Raw genomic sequence first — 22,058 nt, forward strand, 5'->3', positions numbered from 1 at the left:
AACAACTGCGTTTTAATCGGGAAAGAAGAAAAAAGGAGAAAAAAAAAAAAAAAAAAAAAGGAGCTCTAGAGCAGCTTCCTGAGATGTTCATGGAGGAAGGCGATGCCAAACCAGCTGGGAAGAGGGGCTGAGGGCTGGCATCTCCCTGGGACAGCCTGCCAGCCAGTCACGGGCAGCTCCGTGTAGTCCTGGTGCTGCTCTGGGATGGGGCTGGAATCTCCCGGCAAAGCCCTGGCTGCAGCCCGGAGCCCCGGAGCCTCAATTCCCATTTCCCAAAGACCCTCTCCCCTGCCTGGGGCCGCCTGCGAGTCACGGCCGCCTCTGCTCGCGCCCCAGCCCGGCAGGGAAAGGGCTGTGTCAGACGTACCTGAAGAGAAGAATTAAACCCTGCTCATCTATCACACCTGATTTATGGCTCCATCAGCCTGGAAGGAATTTTTCCCTTTCTCATTCCCCACAGAACACCTTCCCGGGGCTGCTGTGCCGAGCTGGAGATCCCTGCCAGGCTGCCCTTTGTAGCCGTGACAGCGTCACTCACCGACCCGAGCCCAGGGCCATCAGTGCCCAGCACCCCAAAACCTGAGCAGGGGGTCGGAACCCCGGCTCTAGTGCTCGGCTCCAGCCTCTGCACAGGCTGACAGCTCCTAATTACCCCTCAGCGCAGTTGCCATTTGCCTTTTCCAGCTTTCCTTTGCCGGTGGGACGAGCCTGTGCCGCGGCTCAGCAGTAACGGGACACGGACGGGGAGGGGGTGCACAGCACCACGAATATTCATAGGAATCCATGATACCAAGGGCAGCCCCAGAGGATGGAAGAAGGGTCCCTAGACAGCTGAAAATGTCTTTTTAATGACCTGGACATGGCGTTTCGAGTCCCTTTGAATGAAAACGTGACGGCAAAACGGCGGCGATGCGTTTGGCGTCCCCGAAGCCAGCCCTGCCTGTGGGGAGAGCTCGACCCAGCATGTACCAGCCTTTGCCAGGCTCCTCCGACTCCCCCAAAGAGCGCACCGGGACCCGCCGAGCCGCTCGGAGCATCCCGCTGCCGGCGGTGCAGGATCCCGGGAGGCCGGAGCCCGGCCGGGAGCCGCTGGCTGGCCCGTGGGGACACCCGGGCAAAGGGCAGGCAGAGGGGTGCGAACACCCCCCTGTCCCCCCATCACACCTCCGACTCCAGGCTGGAGACCCGCCGCCAGGACCCGCCGGCGCAGGGACTCGCCACCCCGCGGGCCACCAGCGGGTCCCTCCTCTCCGCCCCCAGCGCCCGCAGAAAGGCCAGCTCCCCGCGCCTCCCACAGTCTCTGCAGGCGCTGTCCCAGCGCCCGGACCCCCGGTCACAGGGGTGCACCCCGGGGTGCTCCCGGGGCGGCGGGGACCCCCGCGAGAGGTGTCCCGCGTAGAGGGGCAGGTTGGCGTAGGAGTTCATGCAGGCGTGGGGCGCGCACGCCGGCACCGTGGCGGTGGCACGGGGGTTTTGCCGGCAAGCCTCCCGGTAGGACGGCAGCCTGGTCACGGGCGAGCGCGGTGGGAGCCGGCCAGCGGCCTGTGGACAGCGGGAGCCGCAGCCGTAGCCGGCCTCGGCTTCGGGGAAGAGGTCGGGCACGTCGGCGCGGGCGGGCGGGCGAGCGGCCCCGCAGCGCCGCAGCCCCCCGGGACGCCGCTTCTCGCCGCGCTCCCCGGGCGCCCTGGCCGAGCTCGCCCACCGGTTCGGCTTCTCCCGCTCCATCACCGCCGCCTCCGGCCGCGCCGGCTCGCCCCTGGCTCTGCAAGTCCTGGTGACTTTCGGGAAGGCTCCGCGAGAGCAGGATGGAGGCAGGAAGGCGCTGCCCACCTCCCGCTTTTTCTCCGCTGCCGAGAGCAGCCGAGGCAGAGTCCCTGAGCTCCCGTGTGCCCCGTCCCTCTGGAGCAGGGGGTTGTTTTGGAGCCGGTCCCCCCGCCCCGACGGCCGCTTGTGCTCCCTGTAGATGTCCGGTGGTGGGAGGTCCCTGGGGGATGTGGGGGGCGGGAGGGGAGCCCCGACATGGTTCCCCACCAGCACCTGCTCCCCATAATCCCCTCCTGGGGAAGTCTTCACCAGGAGGTGGGGGAAACCTGTAAGGGCTTCATCCCCTACACAGCCACCCCGAAACTTCAAGGGGTGTAGCAGGTGGGGGTGCTCGTTTGCCCCTCTCCAGTTCTCCTCCCCGTGCAGACGGGAGTCCACAGGGATGGGCTGGGGCAGCGGCAGCCCCAGGGGAGCACCCTTGGGAGCGTAGGCTCTCCCCAGCCTCTCGGTGGGGTGCGGGCCAGAGGGGGGGCCCCGGTGTGCGCCGGTGCTGTTCTGCACCACAAGCTGGGGTGTCCTCAGGGAGAAGGTGGTCTGGAGGCGCTCGCTGTGGTTGCTCCAGTCCTCGATGGTGCGGGTGGCCTGCTCCAGCGAGCCGCCCACGCTGGCCGTTGTCACCATCTCCTTGGCAGCCTGCAGCATCTTCAGCACGTTGGCCTGGGCTGAGCTGGCAGTGACATCGGGTGTGGGCGCCCGCCCGGGGCTCGACAGGCTCTGAACCCCATTGAAGCAGCTGTAGATGCCCTGTGGGGAGAAATGGGCCCCCCCACCGTCAGCAAGGTCAGTGGGGTCCTGCCCCCTGAGCCCACCCTGCTGAGCTGAGTTCATGCTGCTGAGGTGAGGTGGCTTCAGAGTACTGATGCCCCCTCCCCAGCATTCGCAGAACTGTCAGGGTGGGCGACACCATCCTCTATCACCCCTTTCCCCAGGGATGCTAATAAGGATGTGGGGTCATTCCCAGGAGTGAGCCCTTTCCTCAAAAGCTGGCTTTGCTCACCAAGAGCTCACATCAACACAAACATCTCCAATCCCTCCCGTGAGGGTCAAAGGACAATGCCCACCAAGCCGTGTCCATCCCTGTGACCCCATGTGAAGACATTTGCGCCCCTCGAAAGCCCCTGTCAGCATCCCTCACCCTGCTGATGGCCAGGAGGAAGTCAAGCTTGTGGGACTTGGGGACGGAATGACGCAGCTTCCAGTAGACGAGGTGCTCCCAGGCGAAGACCAGCAGGCTCAGCCCCATGGCCACCAGCAGCATGTAGAAAACCCCGGCCATGTTGTCGATGTCCAGCTTGCTGCTCATCACCTCATTCTTCTCATTCTGGCAGATCCCTGACAGCCAAACCGTCTCCAGCTTCTGGGTCTCGCCTGGGACACGCACAATGGTGCAGGGGGTGAAAATCCACCCCTGGGAATCATCTTCCCAAGCACATCCTTGCCCCTCTCCACCCACTGTGGGTAGAGGAGGAGAAAGAGACCCTTCAGCCTCTGGAGCTGTAATCACCTAATGCTTGCTGCTGCCCTTGGCTTGACCATCCCACCACCAGGGTCCTCTCCTGACTCTGTCCCCCACCCATGCACCAGCCACCAATGCTTACTGTCCTCTTCCCAGGCTTCTCCTCAGGACCCTCAAATGTTGTGCACAGCCATCTCCTGGATTTTACAACCCCAGAGGGAATGACAAGCACAACATCCAGAGGATTTAATATCCCCTGAGAGGAGCTGGTGAAGTCCCTCAGTGCCATCCTGCCATGAGGATGTGAGCCGTGAAGATGCACAGGGTTTGAAGACCAACGCCCTCTCCCCTGGGTTAGTCTGCAGGGCAGGGGTGGGGTGAGGATGGGGACAGGGCTAACGAGGAGCTCACACAAGCACCCACCGTCTCCCAGGAACTGGAGCAGGGCCAGGTCGATGGCCCGCTTCCAGTGCGAGTCCTTCTGCAGGGCGATGCCGTAGCCCGTGGTGGCAAACACCTTCCCACTGCCGATGGTCACCAGCTTGCAGCCCTCGTCCTTGCCCGCCATGTAGTTGAGCACCGCTGCATCATAGATGAAGGCATCCAGCTTCCTGCCCCACCAACAGGAGGAAGGGTGAGGGGGGGTCTGAAAGCCCATTTTTGGGGGAGGGCTGTGCCTATTTGAGGAAGCTCTATCCCTTTCAGAAAGCTGTAGCCCATCTGGAGGGGGTTCTATGTGCTCTTGGGGCCCCTGGCCCATCCTGGAGAGCTGTAACCACACTTGGAGGGGAAGTACCCAACCTTGGGGGGAGTTGTGTCCCACTTGGGGGAGCCATGCCCCCATCTGGGGTGAGCTGCATCCCTTTTGAGGGGAGCTGTATGAAGCTGCGCCCCATCTGCAGCAGGTTATGTCCTGTCCGGGGGTCCTGTACTTCATCCAGGGAAGATGCACAGAGCCATACACAGTCTGGGAGAGCTGTACCCAGCCTGGGGGGGCCCACAACCAACTTGTGGGGGGCTGTACCCCAGTCGAGAAATCCCTTCTCCATCTGGGAGATCCATAGTTATGTGGGGGTGCTGTATCCCTTTTGAAGGAGCTCTAAGAACCACAGCCCATCTGGGGGAGCCGTACCCCATTTTGAGGCTGGTGAGGGCGTCCTCCACAGAGCGCTGGTTGTACTTCACCATGTGGGTGTGCATGTCGGGGTAGTTGCTGCGGATGTTCCTCTCGGTGCTGCCGTTGGGGACAGTGCCAAAGCGGAAGGGTGGGTACTGTTCCTGTGGCCTCTGGAACTGCAATGGGGAGCCCCAGGGGTGGCATCACACAGTGCCCGTGTCTTTTCGTGTCCCCAGCATGTCCCCTCCCCACAGCCAGCCCTCGACTCATGTATTCATGCCCAGCCAACTGGCAGTGATGTGCAGCTTCACACACATCACTGCCAGTAACTTCAAAAAGGGTTTTTTTTAGGGATTTTTTAGGGTTCCCACCCCAGTGATCAGCCCCACCTTCCTGTCACTCAGCCCCGACACAGTGTCAATGTACTGCTCCTGGATCATAAAGGCAGCCAGGTTGGCTGTGTAGCTGGCAAGGAAGATGACAGCGAAGAAGGCCCAGATGAGCACCATGATCTTGCTGGTGGTGCCCTTGGGATTCTCGATGGGCACGGAGTTGTTGAAGACCAGAGCCCACAGCAGCCACACGGACTTGCCGATGGTGAAGGTGGGACCTCCTGGCCCTGCGGGGACAGGGAACAGAGGGGACAGTTGTCAGCCCAGCCAGGGGTGTGTCCCCCCTCCCAGCTCCCAGCTCCCACCTGCCCAACTCACTCTTTCCACTGGTGAGGTTCTGGTTGTAGCCAACGGGGCTGAAATACTCGAACACGAAGACGGTGATGGCCACCACGGTGAGGCACATGACGAACATCATGACCCACACGGCTGGACTATAAGGCTCTGCAAAGCAAGTGGAACTCTGTGAGCCTCCTGGGACATCCCCTGGTCCTCTGAGGACTCCCAGGAGCCCTCCCTGATGGATGGGGCTCATCCTGAATATTGCCCCTCCTTGGAGAGGAGTCGGAGGCTGGCAGCACCATGGCCAAGCAGCTCCACAGGGAATCAGGAGGGAAGGGGGTTGGTGCAGAGCTGGGGGATGCAGCCCTGCCTAGACCAAATCAGGTCCTCATCAACAGGGAGATGTTTACAAAATGCTGCCCATCTCCAGGGTCACTGCAGGAGAGTTTCCCATGGGATCACAGGTTCTCCCCCGTGATAGCTCTGCCCACAGGACTGTGCCTGCATCAGGCACCGAACCAGCCCCCCAGCCTGCTCAGCCCGTGAGTGGGGACAGGCAATGAGCCACTGCCTGCCCGGGATGATCTGGGATGGAGCAGCAGGAGCACTGGGGATGCATCCGAGCTGTCAGTGCGCGGCCGCCGAGGTCCATTTGTCAGCACGTCCTTCGCTGTCAGGGAGGAGAGACCTCCCCTGATGGGGATGCAGCTCATTAGTGCAGAGGCAGGAGACACGGGGACGTGGGGACTGCAGACCCCAGCCCTGCCAAACCTGGGCAGGATGCTCCGTCTGTCCCCGGGGCTGGTGAAGGTGACCCTGCTTCCTTGGGAGGTTGGGCTCTGTGGTGTGTGGGGGGGACAGGATGAGGACGATGTGCCCAGGCTGGTGGTCCCACCTTCCATGGCATCCTTAGCAACCACCTGCACCCTCCCCATACAAGAGCCCAGCTCCAGCTGAGCTGGGACGTTGCTGCTGTGCCCTTGCCGAGAGCCTCAAGCCCTGCCCAAGCCGAATTTCCTGACGACCTTGGCCAGTCTCCTCCCCTTCCTAGGCTGCAGCTTTGCTGGTGTAAAACTCATTAAATAAAACTTCTAGCACTGGAGGTTTCCTACACTTGGCTTAACCACTGGCTCTGGTGACGGTGGCAGAGACGGATCCCCAAAGCAGAGCTCCAAGCTGGCAAATCCCCCCACGTCCCCATCCTCCTCCTCCACACAAAAATGAAGGGGAGAAAACCACTGAGCCCAGCCTCAGTCTCCAGCCTCCATCTCCATAATAAAAGGATTATTCAGACAGGGAAGGAGGAAGCCCCAAAGCCGACAGCACAATCTCCTTGCCTTATGACTTAGGCTTTTTTTTTTCTTGAAAGTTATTAAAACTGAACAATATTTCCAATTTGCATTTGAAGGGAGCATGGGGTGAACCTGCAGAAAGAGGGGGGGACACGGGGCTCACCCAGGAAAGCAGAGGGGGACACGGTGCCGTTGCTCCGGGCCACCATGACGCTGATGCCCGTCTCCACAAAGGGCACGGAGAAATCCACAATCTCGGAGCGCTCCTCGTTGATGGTGAGGGAGCCGATGGCCATGTCTGCACGCTTGTAGTACACCTGGAAAAGGGGCAGGTGGGCTTGGCATGGGCAGAGGGACAAGCAGAGGGACCCAGACCACTTTCCCCAGGAATTTCCTCATCTCCAGCATTTCCAGCCTTAATTTCTGCCTTTATAAAAAAAAAAAATTAACTTCTACAGTTAGCAGTGGCACAGACACAACCTGCTGTGGGGTTGTAAATGTTCATCTGACTCCTCCTCCATGGAGGAGCTCATGCCAAGCTGTCCTTTGCCCACAGTGCCACCACAGATCTCATCTCCACCAGGAAAGCCTCAGGTCAGGGGTGAGTGGTGCCCTCCAGGGAGTGTCGAAGCGGGGGTCTGAGCCATGCCCACCCCTACCTCACCAATCATGCCATTCCAGACCCCACGGACGATCTTGCCATGTTTGCCATTGGTCACCAGGTAGAGGTCGTAGGAGAACTTCACCGCCTTGGCCAGCTTCTTCAGGATGTCTATGCAGAAACCTTTGCAGCACAGCTTGGTGTAGGGATCCACGAGGCCATTGCCACTGGAAACACACCGGGAAAGATGGGTTGGACCAACCAGAGATGCTCTGAGCACCCTGGACACCACGTGCCAAGGGAGTGGTGGCCAGAATTGTCGAGCTCCGTGTCCCTGCTCACCTCTGGGAGGAGTTGGTCTGCTTGCGGCAGGGCACGGTGTTGCGCACGCAGACCCCAGTGCTGGGGTCCGTGTTCTCCACGATGACGAAGGGTCTCTCCTCCAGGGTGGCCACTGTCAGGTGGCGGTTGTCGACCACGGGCTGCATGAAGGAGCCGTAGCGGGGCCACACTGGGTACTTCATGTGGATGATGCCTTTCTCCCACTTGCCCACCTGCCCCCAAGGGAGAGCACATGGTCACCCCAGCAAGGGGCTCTGGAGGATCACACGGGATCCCATATCCATCCTCCCACCTTTGGGGCTTATTCCTGGTGAGCCCCATCTCAGCATCCCTTTCCCCACACACCCCGAGACCACAGGGTGAGGTGTTTCCTCCTGAGCCCCAAGCTTCACACTTGGTTGAGCACAAACCTGGCCAAACTTTACCCAAAATACTTTCAAACTAGCAAAAACCCCTCCACGCATCTTGTTTCAGGTCTAGGTGTTTGGCTGCTGTTCTCCAGAGGTGGGCATCTGCGTTTCTGACTTTGAACTTATCAGCCAAATTGCAGGGGAGAACTGACAGCTCTTGGCAGAGCTTTGGTGCCCACAATCGCTGCAAACCCCCATCATGGTGTCACGGGTACTTTTGGGACCAGCCACGGTACTTTTGGGTTTCGCATGGTACAACCCACCCCAGGGTGGGACCCTAGCCTGTGCATGGCCCCAGGCTCACCCTGCCCAGCCACCCCTCAGTGTGCCCATCCCAGGGGGCCTGGGTGTCCTACCATCTCCCAGAGCCGGTGCTGGTTGAGTGTGATCACCACCATGGTGGGCCTGACCAGGTAGCCACCTTCATTGAAGGAGAAGTCCCTGTGCTCCCACGTCACATTGAGGAGGTGCCTGGTGGGACACAGAGCCTGTAAGCTCCTGGCTGTGTGGCCCTGCACTGTACAGCCCTCCTCCTTCTCCTCCACCTTCAGCCAGGCTGCCACAGGTCCCATGGAAACGTGGGGCTGAGAGCTGGGGACCAGCTTTAGCCCCCATGCAAGGGGCAGAGAGGAGCTGGAGAAAGCTCTTCCAGCAAGGAGGCACCGAGGATGATGGTCCACTGCAGGGCTGAGGATGCACAGACTGCCACAGCAGCCCCAAGGTGCCACAGAGCGATGAAAACCCCCCTGAGATCCCCAGAGGTCCTGAGTCGCCAAGAAACGTGGGAAAAGGCAAGGGCTGCTCTGGGGAGATGTTCCTGGCGAGTCCCAGCCAAGAGGCATGGACCACCAGCTGTAGCCCGCAGTGCGCATCATCCTTGCTGCCCACCAGCTCTGTACCCCTCCTCCCCTGCCCTTTCCCTCCCTTTTCCCCACTCCTCCCATTTCCCACCCATCCCAGGGGGACCCCGAGCCTCACCGGTAGAAGCTTGTGTTGGTGGCTGTGGCCCTGGTGGGGGTCCAGCAGTCCCGCCCCACCTCTGGGAGGTAGCCATGGGCACGGAAGAAGCTGGCTGCCCCCATGGCAACGATGGCCACCCCATCCCGCACCTTCTGCCTCAGGCTCAGCTTCCAGCTCTCTGTCACCACGCTGATGAGGCCGACAGGGAAGGAGGAGGGTGGCACCTCCATGTTGCCTACTGTCATGCTGGGCACGATCCAGACGTATCCTGGCCCCACAAGCCCAGCTTGTTCCGCCATGGAGAAGAGATACTCGGCCTCCTCTCGGGAGCAGTAAACAATGAGGACCTGGGCATCGATTTGGCGCAGGAGCCGCTGCATCCTGGAGCTGCTCTGCTCCTGGCTCATCTCGAAGGTGAGCACCTCCTGCAGCTCCCAGCCGAAGTAGCTGGCATCCGTGAAGGAGCGGATGACGTCCAGGAAGATGTTGTAGCCTGGGTAGAGGCTGGTGATGACAGCAAAGGAGCCCCAGTCGTATTCCTCCAGCACCTTGAAGATCACCTGGATTTGCTGCTCGATGGAGACACCCAACTGCAGGAAAGCTGATCCAGGCTCCTGCAGGAGGAGAGGGGTCAGGGACTGCTCTGGCATCATGATCCAGGTCTCTTGCACCTATGCAAGCCTCCTTGAATTTGCCATCATGAAAAGTTTACGATTGCCATGAACCAGTGCAGTCCATGGGCTGGAGACACCCAAAATCAGACTGATCCTCCTCCAAAGGACCTTACCCCATGCAAAGGGTCAACTTCTGCAGCCTCACATCCATTTCTGAGCTTATATACCAAAAATTCTTCCATCCTCCAAAGGAGATCAACAAAGCTCTGCCAGGAGCATAAATCCCATCCCTGCTTCATCTCACTACCTGCAGCCAGAGCCTGTGAGGCTCCTTCCCTCTCGCCCCACCTCCCCGGCCATCTGGCCTCTCATTAGCAAACCTTAATTGATCTGATTCTGTCTTAAATGATTCAGCGAATGGCATTTGCCGAAGGTCACATGCAGGCAGTAGGGTTTTGCCACCCAGACCCCCTCCACCTCCAGAGATGTAGTCTGGGGTGAGCCCCAGGGAATCCCAGACAGGGAGGAGGAGACAGATCCCTCCACTGACCCCAAAACACCCAAGCCCTGGAGAAAGATGCAGAAAATCACCTGGACCACAGCAAACCCATGGATTGTTTTCCATTGCTCCAGGCTCCATCTGAGCCCTCTACACCCACATGAGTCCACTGCCCCCACCAGAGCCCACTGCACCCACTGCCACCCAGCCAAAATGAGCTTGAGGTGCTCCAGGAGCACCAGTGGGTACAGGCAGGGCTGGGGGGATACAATCCAGAGGGGTTGGACCCCAAACCACTGTGCAAGAAAAGCACAAAATCTGTGCCCTGAAGAAGGGCAGGATCTCCAGCCCCAGGAAAGAGCAAGCACTGAAACCCCTCCAGCACCCAGGCCGGGCAGGGTGGGATGAGCCCCTATGAGGAGATAACCCAAATCCCCAATGCCCAGCACCCTCCAGCCTGGCTCCAGCTCTCCCTGCCACCAGCACTTCCCAGCAGGCAGGGGACAGTAACTGACAGTGTCTGGTGCCAGCGAGGAGCAGGGAAGACAGAAATCCTGTGTCAGCCATGGTGCACCTGAGATCGCCACCACAGCTGAGCAAGGTTCTTCACGCTGCCCACCCGGCCATTCCAGGGCTGCATCCAGCCCCAGCAGGGAGGGAGGAAGATGAGGTTGTGATCACCTTGCCACTGCCCCAGTAGCCCCAGTGCCACCAACCCAGCACCCCGTGGTGGGCACAGGAAGCAGCACACCAGGGAAGGTCCTTCCACAGGGCGTTAAGGTCCTCTCCCACATCCCATCAACGGGGCCCCTCCTTGAAGTCCCCCCCATGTCCCATCACCCCAGTTGGCCACACGGCCACTGCCTATTCCTGCCCCTGATCCCAAAGGCTGCAGCCCAGCAGCTCCTCTGCCCTCCAGAATTCCACATCCCTTACGTACCCTCTCTAATAATTCCTCATTTCTCTCATCCCCCCTGGAAACACCAAGTGAGGGTCTCACCTTTGGGGTCAGGACCACTGCAGACCCGCCACTGATGCTGATGATGGGGACCTGGGTCTGGGAGGAGATGAAGTCAAGGATCTGGGCCACGGCCTCCGTGCCCACGTTGTCCTCAAAGACGATGCCGTGGATCTTGTGACTGGCGAGGATGTTGCAGATCTGGGTGAGGAGGGTGCTGGGGTTGGTGTTGTTGACGACGACAGTGATGGGGTGGATCTCCAGGGGCATGTCCAGGAAGCTCTGGGGGCTCAGGCGGGAGCGGATGTGCAGGGGGTAGGACGTGCCCCCGAACACCACGGCCACGTTGACCACCGGCTCCTCAGGGCCCGGCAGCAGGATGTCCGTGAAGGCAGCCGAGCAGCCCAGCACCATCGACAGTAGCAGAGCGTGCGCCGGCGCTCTGCCCATGTCCACCAGCGCGTCCCTGCCAGCACAGGACACAGCCCCTCGCATCCAGCCGAACACCAGGACCACCAGCCCCACTCACCCCAGCCCTCCCCACTGCCCTGGAACATCATCATTGCAGGTTGACCCCGGGGGAACAAAGGGACCCTCATCCCTTGGACACTGGATGTGGTGAAGGAATGGCCACAGGGTTGTACTCACCACCCACTGTACACCTCAGTACTGTGTCACTTGTCTCCAGTCCTATCAAGCACTAACCCTTCACAGAGAGTCCCTGCTTCCCACCACCACCCTGCCCCCATCCCACCACCACCATCTCCCTCCCACTGCCCTCCCACCCCATCCAAAAGCCACCACTGCTACGCTGGTCCATATTGTCCCTTCAGCTAGGGACAGGGACAGCTGCAAGAGGTGCCAGGAGGGGCTGGCAGCTCCTTGGTGCCTCTCTCTGCAGCAGACAGCCACCTTCAATAGTCAAAGGCTTTGCCCTTGAGGAAGGGTTCAGCTCTGCACCCCTCTTACTGAGATTTTGCACATCACAGTCCCTGAAGCAGGTATTCCCCTGCCTGTCCTGCTGCCTGTCTCCCACCCATCACGCTACCTCAGCCCCTTCTCTGCCACAAAATTCCAACCAATGCACCTATCTGGCTCCGTATCTCCAAGTTTTCCCTCTACACAGTGTCCTTCATCTTTCCTCCTTCTTGTCTTTACCCACAACGTGTGTCCCCTGCTGGTAGTGCCCACCCAGATGGGACGCCCTTCACACCGTGTTTCTGCTGGCTGCACCCCAAATCCAGGCTCTCAGGGGCTGTTTGGGCACATCCTCCCTGCCAGGTCCCCAGTTCCCCACTGCCAGGGGGTGCTCATGCTGCAGCAGTTGGGGTGACAGTCCCCTGAAGGGGGACACATCCCTGCCCACAGTGATGCACCCCTGTGCCGGAGCTCACCCCTCAGAGCCCACCAGCAAAACCAACCTGTGGCCAGGGGCATCCAAGCCCCTCTGAGCCCCATTTCCCCCAGGGCTGTCCCCCTCGTGCCAAGCTGGGCAGCGGGGAGGGGGACGAGCAGCCCTCTGTGGTGGCACCAGCCACGCGCTGGTGTTGCTTCATGCAGCAAGGTGCCAGCTGGTTCTCAGAAACGTCACTTGCAATTAAAAGCTGCTGTTGCTTAATGTGTCTACAGCACAGCCAGATGCTTCTCTCACTGAGTCCCAGCTGGTTTTGGGGTCTGGGCTGCCCCAGTGACCTGCACCCCTACACTCCTCCGTGCCGCAGTGACAGACACCCCTTCAGCACACTGCGAAAACGCTGCCGGCATGTTGGACTCAAAATGCGGGATTTAAACCCAACGGCTGCCAGGCTGGGCACCCTGCAAGAGCTGCGTGGTGCAGATTTGAGCACCAGGACTGTCACCTCCAGAAGACAAGGAACACAAACCTTACATTTCCCTCCTGTGCCCCATGGGTACCGGGAAGGCTCAGGCAGCTGTCCGGGCACTGATGCTCACCGGCAGCATCTCTCTCAACCAGGTGAGTTTCATCAGGGACTCATCCACCCCCAGCACCCAGCATCACCCAGCGGGTTCACCCTACCTGACTGCATCCCCCACCCCACTCCCATCACAGCTGGTGGAGCTGCAGGAGCCACAACGCCACACCGATGGCCGCAGCCAGGGCCCCTTGGCCAGAGAGGGCAGCAGGTGAGTCATGCCATGCTGGCAGCGTCCCATGCTCCGGCACGGCCAGCTCAGTGGCCGGGCAGCCTGCGCTGCCTGCTCCTCACTGCGAATTCCCAAGTATTTTTAGTCCTGTGATAAATAATTCATCGGGAATCCGGCATCCGCTACCCGAGCAGAGAGGAAGGGGAGCAACACGCCACCCAAAACAAACAGAACCGCCCTGCCAGCAGCATTGCCCGTCTGAGCCCTCCTCAAGGACGTTTAAATATACTCTGGGCCCTTGTGGTGGCTGATGGGGTTTGCTTGTGCCAGCCCTGGCACCTCACCTACTCCAGGGCCCTATCCTCCTCTTCCTCAACCCAGCTCTTGCCCAAGCTCAGGAGCCTCTTCCAGTACCGAGTAATCCAGGCACAGAGCAGCGGATGCCCCTTGCGATGCCAAGCTCTGTCACCCCCTGCTCCTGGCTGTGACTGGGGACAGGGTTCAGCAATCTGGTTTCCCACGGACGAAGCCGCAGGTGGAAAATATCCCCATCCCTCACAGCCAGAACGCACTGGAGCAGCAGAGGGGAGGTGGGCATGGGCTCATCCCATCGTTCAGCCAGTGCTGAGGCAATCAGGACAATGAACTTCCATCCTTCCCAGGAACCCAGTGCCACCATGCAGAGTCAGGCTGGCTCACCACAGCCTTTGGCAGACATGGAAGAGGATGGAGGGGTTTAAGGCCAGAGAGCCCATGGCTGGCAAGGGCTCCATGCACAGGTTGGAGACAGGGCCGCTCCAAAATGGCCGAATTTGGGAGGCAAAGGGCAGCCAGCTCCTCCAGCCCAGCCAGCACCATGCATTTCCAGCCCGTTGTTTCTCATACTGAGCTAGAGGGGTCCAGGAAAATTTGGGTTTTTGGCGGGGGATGACAGATTGCAGGAAAGTGGTGGAGGATGAGGAGAAACTGAGCCCATCCCTGAGCTACTGCCAGAGCTGGGGCTGCTTTTGGGCTCAGCACAACACAGCAAAGCCCTGCTGACTTCAAAGAAAACCCACATTTTCCAACCCCTCGTAGGAAGCACTGCAGAATCAGTCCCTTGGGAAAAGGCTTTCCCAAAAGGGAGGTTTTCCAGCCGGGTGAAGGACCAGTGGCCAGGCTGGGTCAGGAAGAAGGTGGCCATGGCCAGGAGACTGGGCAAGGCAATGCCACCTCCTGGCAGCCTCCCCAGGGACCAGAGGACGCCACAAAGCTGCTCGGTGGCTTCGGCACTTGTTTTTGTTGCTGTGGGGTAGTTTTGAGCAGGTTAACCCCCTTCCTAGGCACAGCTTCCCCTGGTGCACCAAACTCACAGAAGCCTCACGCTAAAGGCACCGATAGAGCCCCTACCTGCCACCAGACCCTGAGATGTCATTTTTAATGCAACAGGGAAAGTTTGCTCCTAATTTTAAACCTCCTTTTTTGCCCTCACTCGCTCCCCTGCTCCAAGAGAGGGAGAGCTCATGCAGATATTTTGACCTCAGGAAGGGGAGAAATAAAATTCCGACATGCAAAATATCATTCAGGAAAGAGAAACCTTATCCCCCAACAAAAGCCTCCGAGCCTGAAATCAGAGGGAAAACGCAGCCTGCGCCAGGGGATGGGGAACTGCTGCTGATGGACGGAAAGGACAGAGCGAAGCCAAACCTGGCAGGAGCCAGGTGGGGAGGAGAGGCGGCACAGAGGAGGGCACCAGGATGTGCCAGGGCTTGTCATTGCCCCGATGGGGACACCCCTGTGGAACAAGGAGACCACGATGAAGCCCCTCAGAAGGGGAAAAAGCAGCAAAACCTCCTCAAAGACAACTCATCGCCATCCCTGTCCCCATGCAGGGGGGATGACTCGGGAGAGAGAAGCACTGGCAGCCCCCGGCAAGCACCGTCTCCTTTCAACCTTCATCCGTCACCACCCGGCATCACCCTCCTCTTCCTCATCACCCTCCCCTTCCTCGCCCGCACCTCCGACAGCAACAGTTGCGGGCCGGGGGCTGCGGGTCGGGGCGGTGGTGAGGGCCCCACACAAGCACGCACCGAAACGCAGCTTAAAAAGGTCGAATATGGATTAACCAAAAATAAACGCCAAGTGTCCTGCCTGCCGCTGGGTTACGCAAGGTGGCGGCGGGGGACACAGGGCTGGTGGCACCCAGGGAGGTCTCCTCAATTTTTCCTGCCTCCCACTCCCCCCAAAACCCCCCAGAACAGCGCCCAGGATTAAGGCTCATTTCTGTCCCGTGCCCGGGATAGGGAATGGGAGCTCTGGGGATGCGGGGGGATGCTGAGGTAGGGAGAGACGGACGGGGGAAACCCCCACCCCAAAAAAACAACCGCCTCATCCCTAAAAGTTGCTGGCGGCGATGGCGGGGCGGCAGCGGAGCCCGTCGGGCCCCGGTTGCCCCCAGCCCGCCCGGTACTTACGGGACCGCCGCTGCTCGGTGCCTACATGCCCCGCGGCTCCGGCGGGGCTCGTCCCATCGGGGGCTCGGCTCTTCCAAAGCTTCTCCTCCTGCGGGGCAGCCCCCCGGAGCAGGGTCAGCCCCCGCCGCGGCTGGCGGGGGGCTCCGGCGGCCGCCGTCGGTCCCGGCTCGTCCTTGGCGGCGGCGGCGGCGGCGGCGGCGGCTCTGCAGCGGCGGCTGGAGGCAGGGACGGGAGCGGAGGAAGGAGGGAGCGGGAGCGGAGCGGGTGTGCACGGGGGGGGGCCCGGTGGCAGCAGGTGTCTCGGCGACCTCCGAGCCCCGGCAGCCATCTCCCCCCGCCCCGGCACCGGCGGGGCTGCCCGGGCGGGACGGTCGGGAGGAGCGCGGAGGAGGGATGCGGGGATGGAGGCTGGGGGGAGCCCGGGGGCGGTGGAAGGACAGGACGTGTGTCCTCCCGCCTCGCCGCAACTTCGGGGCTGGCCGCCAGCCCCGGTGGAAGGGGGGGGACGGGGGACGGACAGCCCTCCCTCCAGAAACCGGCCCGCCTCTCCTGGCACCGGGGCCGGCTCCAGTGCCGGAGAGAGAAGAGGGCAAGACCCCCTCCTTTCCTTCGCCCCTCTCCTCCATCTCCAGGAGGGAAAACCCGTGGCAAAATGGCACAGACGCCGTCTCTGGGCACTGCCCGTCCCCAGTCCCAGGGAGGGCTGGAGGAATGCGGTTGGACTCCTTCCCTCCCGCCAGTATCTTCCATCCCTTTGCTGACTGAAGTGGTGGGCACTGGCCAGCTGCCCACCCTGGTGCCCCCCAGCCGGTGCAGGATAGCCTCAGGGTCCCCATCGGTCACAGGGAGGGGGGTGACTGAACAAAGCCCCCGCAGGCAGCAGCATCCTCCAGCTGTCGCCAGGGCCAGTATTAAAGCGTCAGCTGATCCCGGAGCACTGGTTTAGAGCAAGCCAGACTGGGGGACGGGGGGGGGGGGGGGGAGAAAAGGGGGGAGATACAGTAAAGGAAGGGGGGAAACAGACAGGGGCCCTGCTGGGGCTCCCTTGTCCCTGGGTGGTGCCCACTCTGCCCCAAAACGAGCCACTGTCTGCAGGCAAAGAGACTACGGCTCTGGCAGGAGCTGGCAGGAGTTAGAGCCCAACTCAGACCCCACTGTGGGGGGCAGATTCTCCCAAACCTCCTCATGTCCCGGCTCAGAGCCACCAAAACACTGGGCATCACCCCGAGAGCAGCTGCCCTCTCAAGAGAGCCCAGGCACTGCGCTTCTGCCTTCCCCAGGGACAGACGCCTGGCTCCGGGTCAGGGTCACCCAAATGGGCAGTTGGGTGTCTGCCACCCAGACTGGCACTGCAGCCACCTGCAACAGCATCCTTGTGGCTGCTGGGCTTGGAGAGGCCGTTTCCAGAGAGGTTTCAACTTGCCTAAAAACCTTCTGTCTGTCCTCAGGCAGGAGCTGCCTGATGCAGGATCTCCACACACACTCCTAGTCCCTGAGACAGCCTGGCCACCTTCTGCCCAGGTGCTGTGGGTGCCTTCAGGGCACCTCGGGGATGGAAGAGGTGCCAACAAAAATTGAAGAGAAAAATGCATCTAAGGCTACATTTTAATCCCTGTAAAGCAGCACCCGCTCTCTCTGCAGGAGAGCTCAGCCAAATCTCTGAGGCTGCTGCAGTGTGGGGGCTCAGGGCAATGGGGGATGCAGGATCTATCCTGTCCTGGATCCCTGCTGGCCGTGTCCTGCTCCCCCCGCATCAGCTGCCCACCTCTGCCTGATTCTGGCAGCATTGTCCCTCTCTTGCCCTAAGAGAGATGTAAGGGTAGGCAACAGGTCCTCAATGCCTCAAATTCTTCTCCCAGGACTACAAAAGGGCCGATCTTGGGTTTAACATTGAAGGAGGCAGCGGCTGCATTTAACCCTTTCTGTTGCCTTCGTGATCCAGTGTGACAGGGCCTGGGGGACCAGCTTCCCAGGGATCTGGTTCCTTAGGGCTGGCATAGAAGCACTGAGCTGTTCCCACACATTTATTGCTTCTCCAGCAGCTCAGGGTCTTCATCTATCTCTCCCAGGCGTGGCTGCTCCCTGGACTGGATCCCTCAGAGGGTCTTGGCTCACAAATATTTCCCAGCAGAGCTTCCAGGTGGATTGAGGGGGGCAACAGCAACCCCACACCTGGGATAATACCCAGCTCCACCATCACATCCATGACTCCCCAGTATCCCCATCCCATGGGACATTTGATCCCCATCTGAGCCCAATCCCCACACGTGAGACAGAGACAACCCCAAGTCTGGTGCACAGCTGGGCACAGCTGGAAGGTGTCTGCAGTGGGGACAAGCAGTGGAGGGCAAGGACTGGTGGTGACACTCTCATGCCAGGCCCCCCAGCCACATCTCCTCTCCACTGGGTCCAGTGGCTCACAGTGAGCAGCTGCACCAAGAGCCCAACTCCAGGTTTGCAGCTTTCCTGGCAAAGTCCTTCAATGTCTTAAAAAACAAAAACCCCCAACATTTTTCTTTGGGAAAATGAAGTGAATTCCCAAATCCAACCTGCTGCTGGGTCTGGGCCACCAGACACGATGCAGCCTGTGGGGGCTGTTCTGCATCATCAAAATAATTCATTTGTGCATTTAAACACCTAAAGTCTTTTAATTTTTTTTTTTTTAAGTGCCCTGATAACTACAAAAGTCCAGGTTGAAACACAAGCACCAATAGCATCCCAAGAGGAAGCCCACAACCCCAGGAAATGCAACTGCACTTTCCCTCTTGCTTCCCCAGCCCCTTGGTGCCACTCTCTCAGGGGATGCTGTGCCCTCTTTGCCCAGCTGTCTGGGCTGGGTGGTGACAACGTGGGCACAAAGTGCCTTTCTCCACCTTCATCCTCCCTCCCACTGCTGTGGTAGTGGCCCAGTGTGTGACCCTCGGCATCCCAGCTTGTCCCTTAACCACGGCACAGTCTCAGCAAAAGGGAGCTCAGCCAGCTTCTCCACTGCCTCGTTACCTTTCCCTGGCATCTCCTCTTGCAGGAGGCTCTGTAAGCAGGTTGATAAATGCAAGGCACTGTGCTCCGACAGCTCCTGGTGTGCAGCCACCTCCTGCAGGGAAGAGCTCACTGGCAGTTGGGCCAGAGGAGCAAGAGGAATGTGGAAGGGTCGTGTTGGGACCCTGATGTTTGTCCAGCTTGGCACTGGCCCATCCAGGCCACCGCCAGAGTCAGAGAAGTGCCCTGGGCTCCATGCAGACTCCTCAGAACTCACGGCAACCCCACTGGCATCCCACATCCTAAACTGGGGTAAAGCCCCACAGCCTGGCCCAGTTCCCCTCCATCCTGGCTCCCCCAGAACTCCAGCCTGGCAGAGCCTCTGGGAGCCCCCATCTCCAGGATAAACCTGCACCCCAGACCATACTCGAAGCATCCACCCCAGGGCACATCCCCAGCCAGGAGAGCAACACACCAAGGCTTTGGTCTCTCCAGCTCTGTGGGGCAAACCCCAGCATCAGTGTCCTGTTCCTAGGAGAAAGTCAGCCGAAGGTTTCTAACCCATGTGCATCCTAAACCAGGACTTGGGGAAGGACCTGCATGTGTGCACTGCCAGCACAAAGCCAGAGCTGTCCCTGGAAAGGCAGGGTGGCATCTGGGTGACACAGCCCTCTTGGGCTGTCCCCACAGGCATCTGCATCCCGCTAATGGCATCTGACATCAGATGCCCACAGGTCCCTCTGCCAGAGCTGAGTCTTGCTGGTGACACTTGTGACACATGAGATTTGGCCATGGACCTACACCCATTCCCTGCCCTGCACTTGTCCCAGTCCTGCATCCATCCCAATCCTTCCTGTTGGCTGCCAACCTCCCCTTCCCAAGAAGTCTGGCCAAAAATTAAGAAGATCTGAGCCAAGCTGCTCCTATTCCTGGACCCACCTGACCCTGTCCTGCTGGGTCTCACTTAAGAAGTAAACATAGGTGTAGATCACCTTCTTCCACCCTGTGCCACCTTGAGCTGACAGGACCACCCCTCCTTCCCCACCTCCCCTATCTGCTCCATCCCCTAGAGAATTCAGGGCTTCAGTGTTTAAATAATCACACAGAGCTGGTGTCTTGGATCCTAGCAGCCATAAAAGCAATCAAGGCAGAGAGTGGAGCAAGGAGAAAGGTGGGACAGAAGTCACGAGGATGGTGCTGTGCACGGTGCACGTCTGGCACGGATCCGGCGCAGCTCCGATCTGGCACAGCTCCACTCTGCTGCCACCATGTCCTACCCTCACAGTAATTAAGGGAGCAAAAATAAACAGGGATGGTTTCATCCCTGCAGGGATAATTCCTCCCCCTGGGGTGCTGTGTGCCTGCAGGGCTGCCCCAGAGGTTGGGGATAAGGCAGACAAAGCTGCTGGAAATGGAAATTTCCCAGGAAGGGAGGAAATCGCTTCTTTCTGGGGAGTAACCAGCCATCACCCGCCAACAACTTTATTTGCCTCTGTCGTATCCCTAAATAACTCCTGGAAACAGCTGCTTGGAAACATCTCCTACACCTCTGCTCCTCTCTTGACCTTGGGAAATGGGCTCATGCAGTCCCAATTTCCAAAGTAATTCATCCCAAGCAGAGGGAAAACATCTGGGCTTACGGCACCTCTACCCGACCCTGCACAACCCTTCAACCACAAGCAAGACTTTGGCGAGTGCAGAACCCTGGCAAGACTGGATCTGTAAGACTGAGAGTGGAAACCATGAGCCTGTGGTGGGTCTGGAGTCAAGGACATGCTTGGGGTCCTCTGGGAGAAGGGATGATGACGTCCCTGGCGTGAAGTGGCTTCCTGGGCACAGTGGGATTGGTATCCTGCTCCAATGACCCCAGAGCTTGGTACACCAACATGTTCTCCACCCCTGCCCAAGGCTGGGGATGGATCTGGAGGAGAAGAGAACATGAGGGATGTGCCCGGGAGAGCAAGCAGCGAGGGTGGGTTGAGGCAGGGGCCGGTGCTGTGCTCAGCCAAGGCGCTGAAGTCAGCACTCTCCGGAGCCATCTGTTCCCGGCGAGGCCCCGGCGCAGACGGACTCGCCCGGGCTCCCGGCAGCGGGTGCCGCAATTCGGCGATTCACGCGGCGAGGGGCCGGCGTAGAGCCGGACACCGCCTCTGCGCCACGCCAGCTCCGGGGATGGGGCTGGAAAATTGTGTATTAGCCACGCTGGGGAAAAGCCTTTTCAACCATTTTTCTGGTCGCGTGAGCTGGCTTTTAAAGAGCAACACAGCTCCTCAGTGCCAGGCCAGAGATCCAACTCAAGCTGGTTTTTCTCTTATTCCAGAGCGCAGGAAACCTCCTGCTTCGTGGGCTCTAAATGCTCGTTGGAAAAGGCCAACTTCAGCAGGCAGTCAACTAGCAAAGCCAGTGAGAGATCTGCACTTGTCTTCTGGGAGTGATTGGAAAACGCAGCATCAACAGGAGCTTCTGGGATGTGTCAGACCTGCGACTCCAAGGCAGGAGCCCACGGGCAACGAAGAGCTTGCCTGGACAGTCTTTCAGACAGGGAAACTGAGGCACGGCAGTGCAAAGCAGCAAGAGGAAGTTGCAAAGACCCCAACGAAACCATGGCATCACCCCACAGTGTGACAAGCTGTGCCCCACAGCCAGCCCGGAGAAGCACACAGACAGCAAGGAGAGCACGGAGCAGGGAGCCATGTCCTGCTCATCCAGGCTATCGCTCACCAGATGCTGACCTCCAGCAGCTTTGTGCAGCCTCATTAAAGCTAAGCTGAGCCATAACTCATCCGAGCGGGGCAATCCACACGCAGAGCTGGCAGCGAAGACTTTCAGGCCTCTTTCCAACAGCAGACGGGTGTCAGTCACAGCATCGCCTTCCCAGCTCCTCACCTGCGTCGGAAAATTGCCTTGGAGCTGCTCCTCTGGCAGCTCGGGAGAGCGGAGGGCGAGGGGACGGCTGCCCAGCGAGGCTGCCCTCTCTCACCTCCGCGGTGGGGACACACCTAGAGCAAACACAAGGTTATTCATGCCTAAAAGCAGAACCCGAATGCGAGCGGGAGCCTGCGAGGGCCCCCCAGGCTGCCCGGAGCCCCGGCGGGCAGCAGGAGCGCTGAGACCCCCCCCGGCCCGGGGCTGCCAGGTCAGCCCCGTGCCCTCCCTGCCCCTCCGCTCCCCGGTACGGCCTCCCAGCGCCATCTAACGACACGGCGGCGGGGACAGGGACCTTCCCTTCCCGGTGCTGGATGCATCCCGCTGCCCCCAGGAGGATGGAGAGCAGGGACCGCGATGGGGAGGCTGGAAAAACCGGGACACGGGGCTGCGGCTTGGGAGCGTAGGCGGCAGAGGAAGGGGAGCTGGAGGTGTTGAATAAGAATTTATACGATTGTAACCATCCTCTCTCTGCCCATGAGGCTCAGTCCCCTGTCCTTCACTGACCTTCATCATCCCATGGTTTTCCCACAGACCAGCATTAACCCCAGGCCCTTGGCCAAGTTCAGGGTTGAGCAAGGTCATTGAGCTCAGCAAGGACAGACACTCCCCTTAATCTGTTATCACAGCCCAAAAACCGCCCTGAAGCATCCTCAGCTTGGGAACAGCCGTGTGCCGGGCTCAGCACGAGCACAGTGGCCTTTACCAAGGCTACAAAAGCACCCTGGCATCAACATTCAAGGCGATGTGGAAGAAAACCCTGGGGAGGAGCAGTCTCCTCTCTTCCCAAAACCTTCAGATTTGATGCAGCCACAACAACCCCTTTGCCGTCACGTTCCTGGCTGGGC

General features: G+C 59.9%; 1 protein-coding gene across 1 annotated transcript; it reads right to left on the reverse strand.

The window, feature by feature from the left end:
- Positions 1–1,158: 1,158 nt before the first annotated feature.
- Positions 1,159–15,932, reverse strand: GRIN2C (glutamate ionotropic receptor NMDA type subunit 2C). The gene is made up of 13 exons (XM_069032498.1): positions 15,307–15,932; positions 10,790–11,213; positions 8,695–9,290; positions 8,073–8,187; positions 7,307–7,518; positions 7,023–7,191; positions 6,527–6,680; positions 5,108–5,233; positions 4,787–5,016; positions 4,413–4,573; positions 3,704–3,891; positions 2,960–3,192; positions 1,159–2,568 (listed from the first exon to the last, which is right to left on the reverse strand). Exons 1-13 carry the CDS (start codon positions 15,930–15,932, stop codon positions 1,159–1,161), a joined length of 4,644 nt encoding a protein of 1,547 aa, XP_068888599.1.
- Between the last annotated feature and the right edge of the window lie 6,126 nt (positions 15,933–22,058).

Source organism: Aphelocoma coerulescens, chromosome 18 (genome assembly GCF_041296385.1).
Source record: "Aphelocoma coerulescens isolate FSJ_1873_10779 chromosome 18, UR_Acoe_1.0, whole genome shotgun sequence".
Taxonomy (NCBI): domain Eukaryota; kingdom Metazoa; phylum Chordata; class Aves; order Passeriformes; family Corvidae; genus Aphelocoma; species Aphelocoma coerulescens.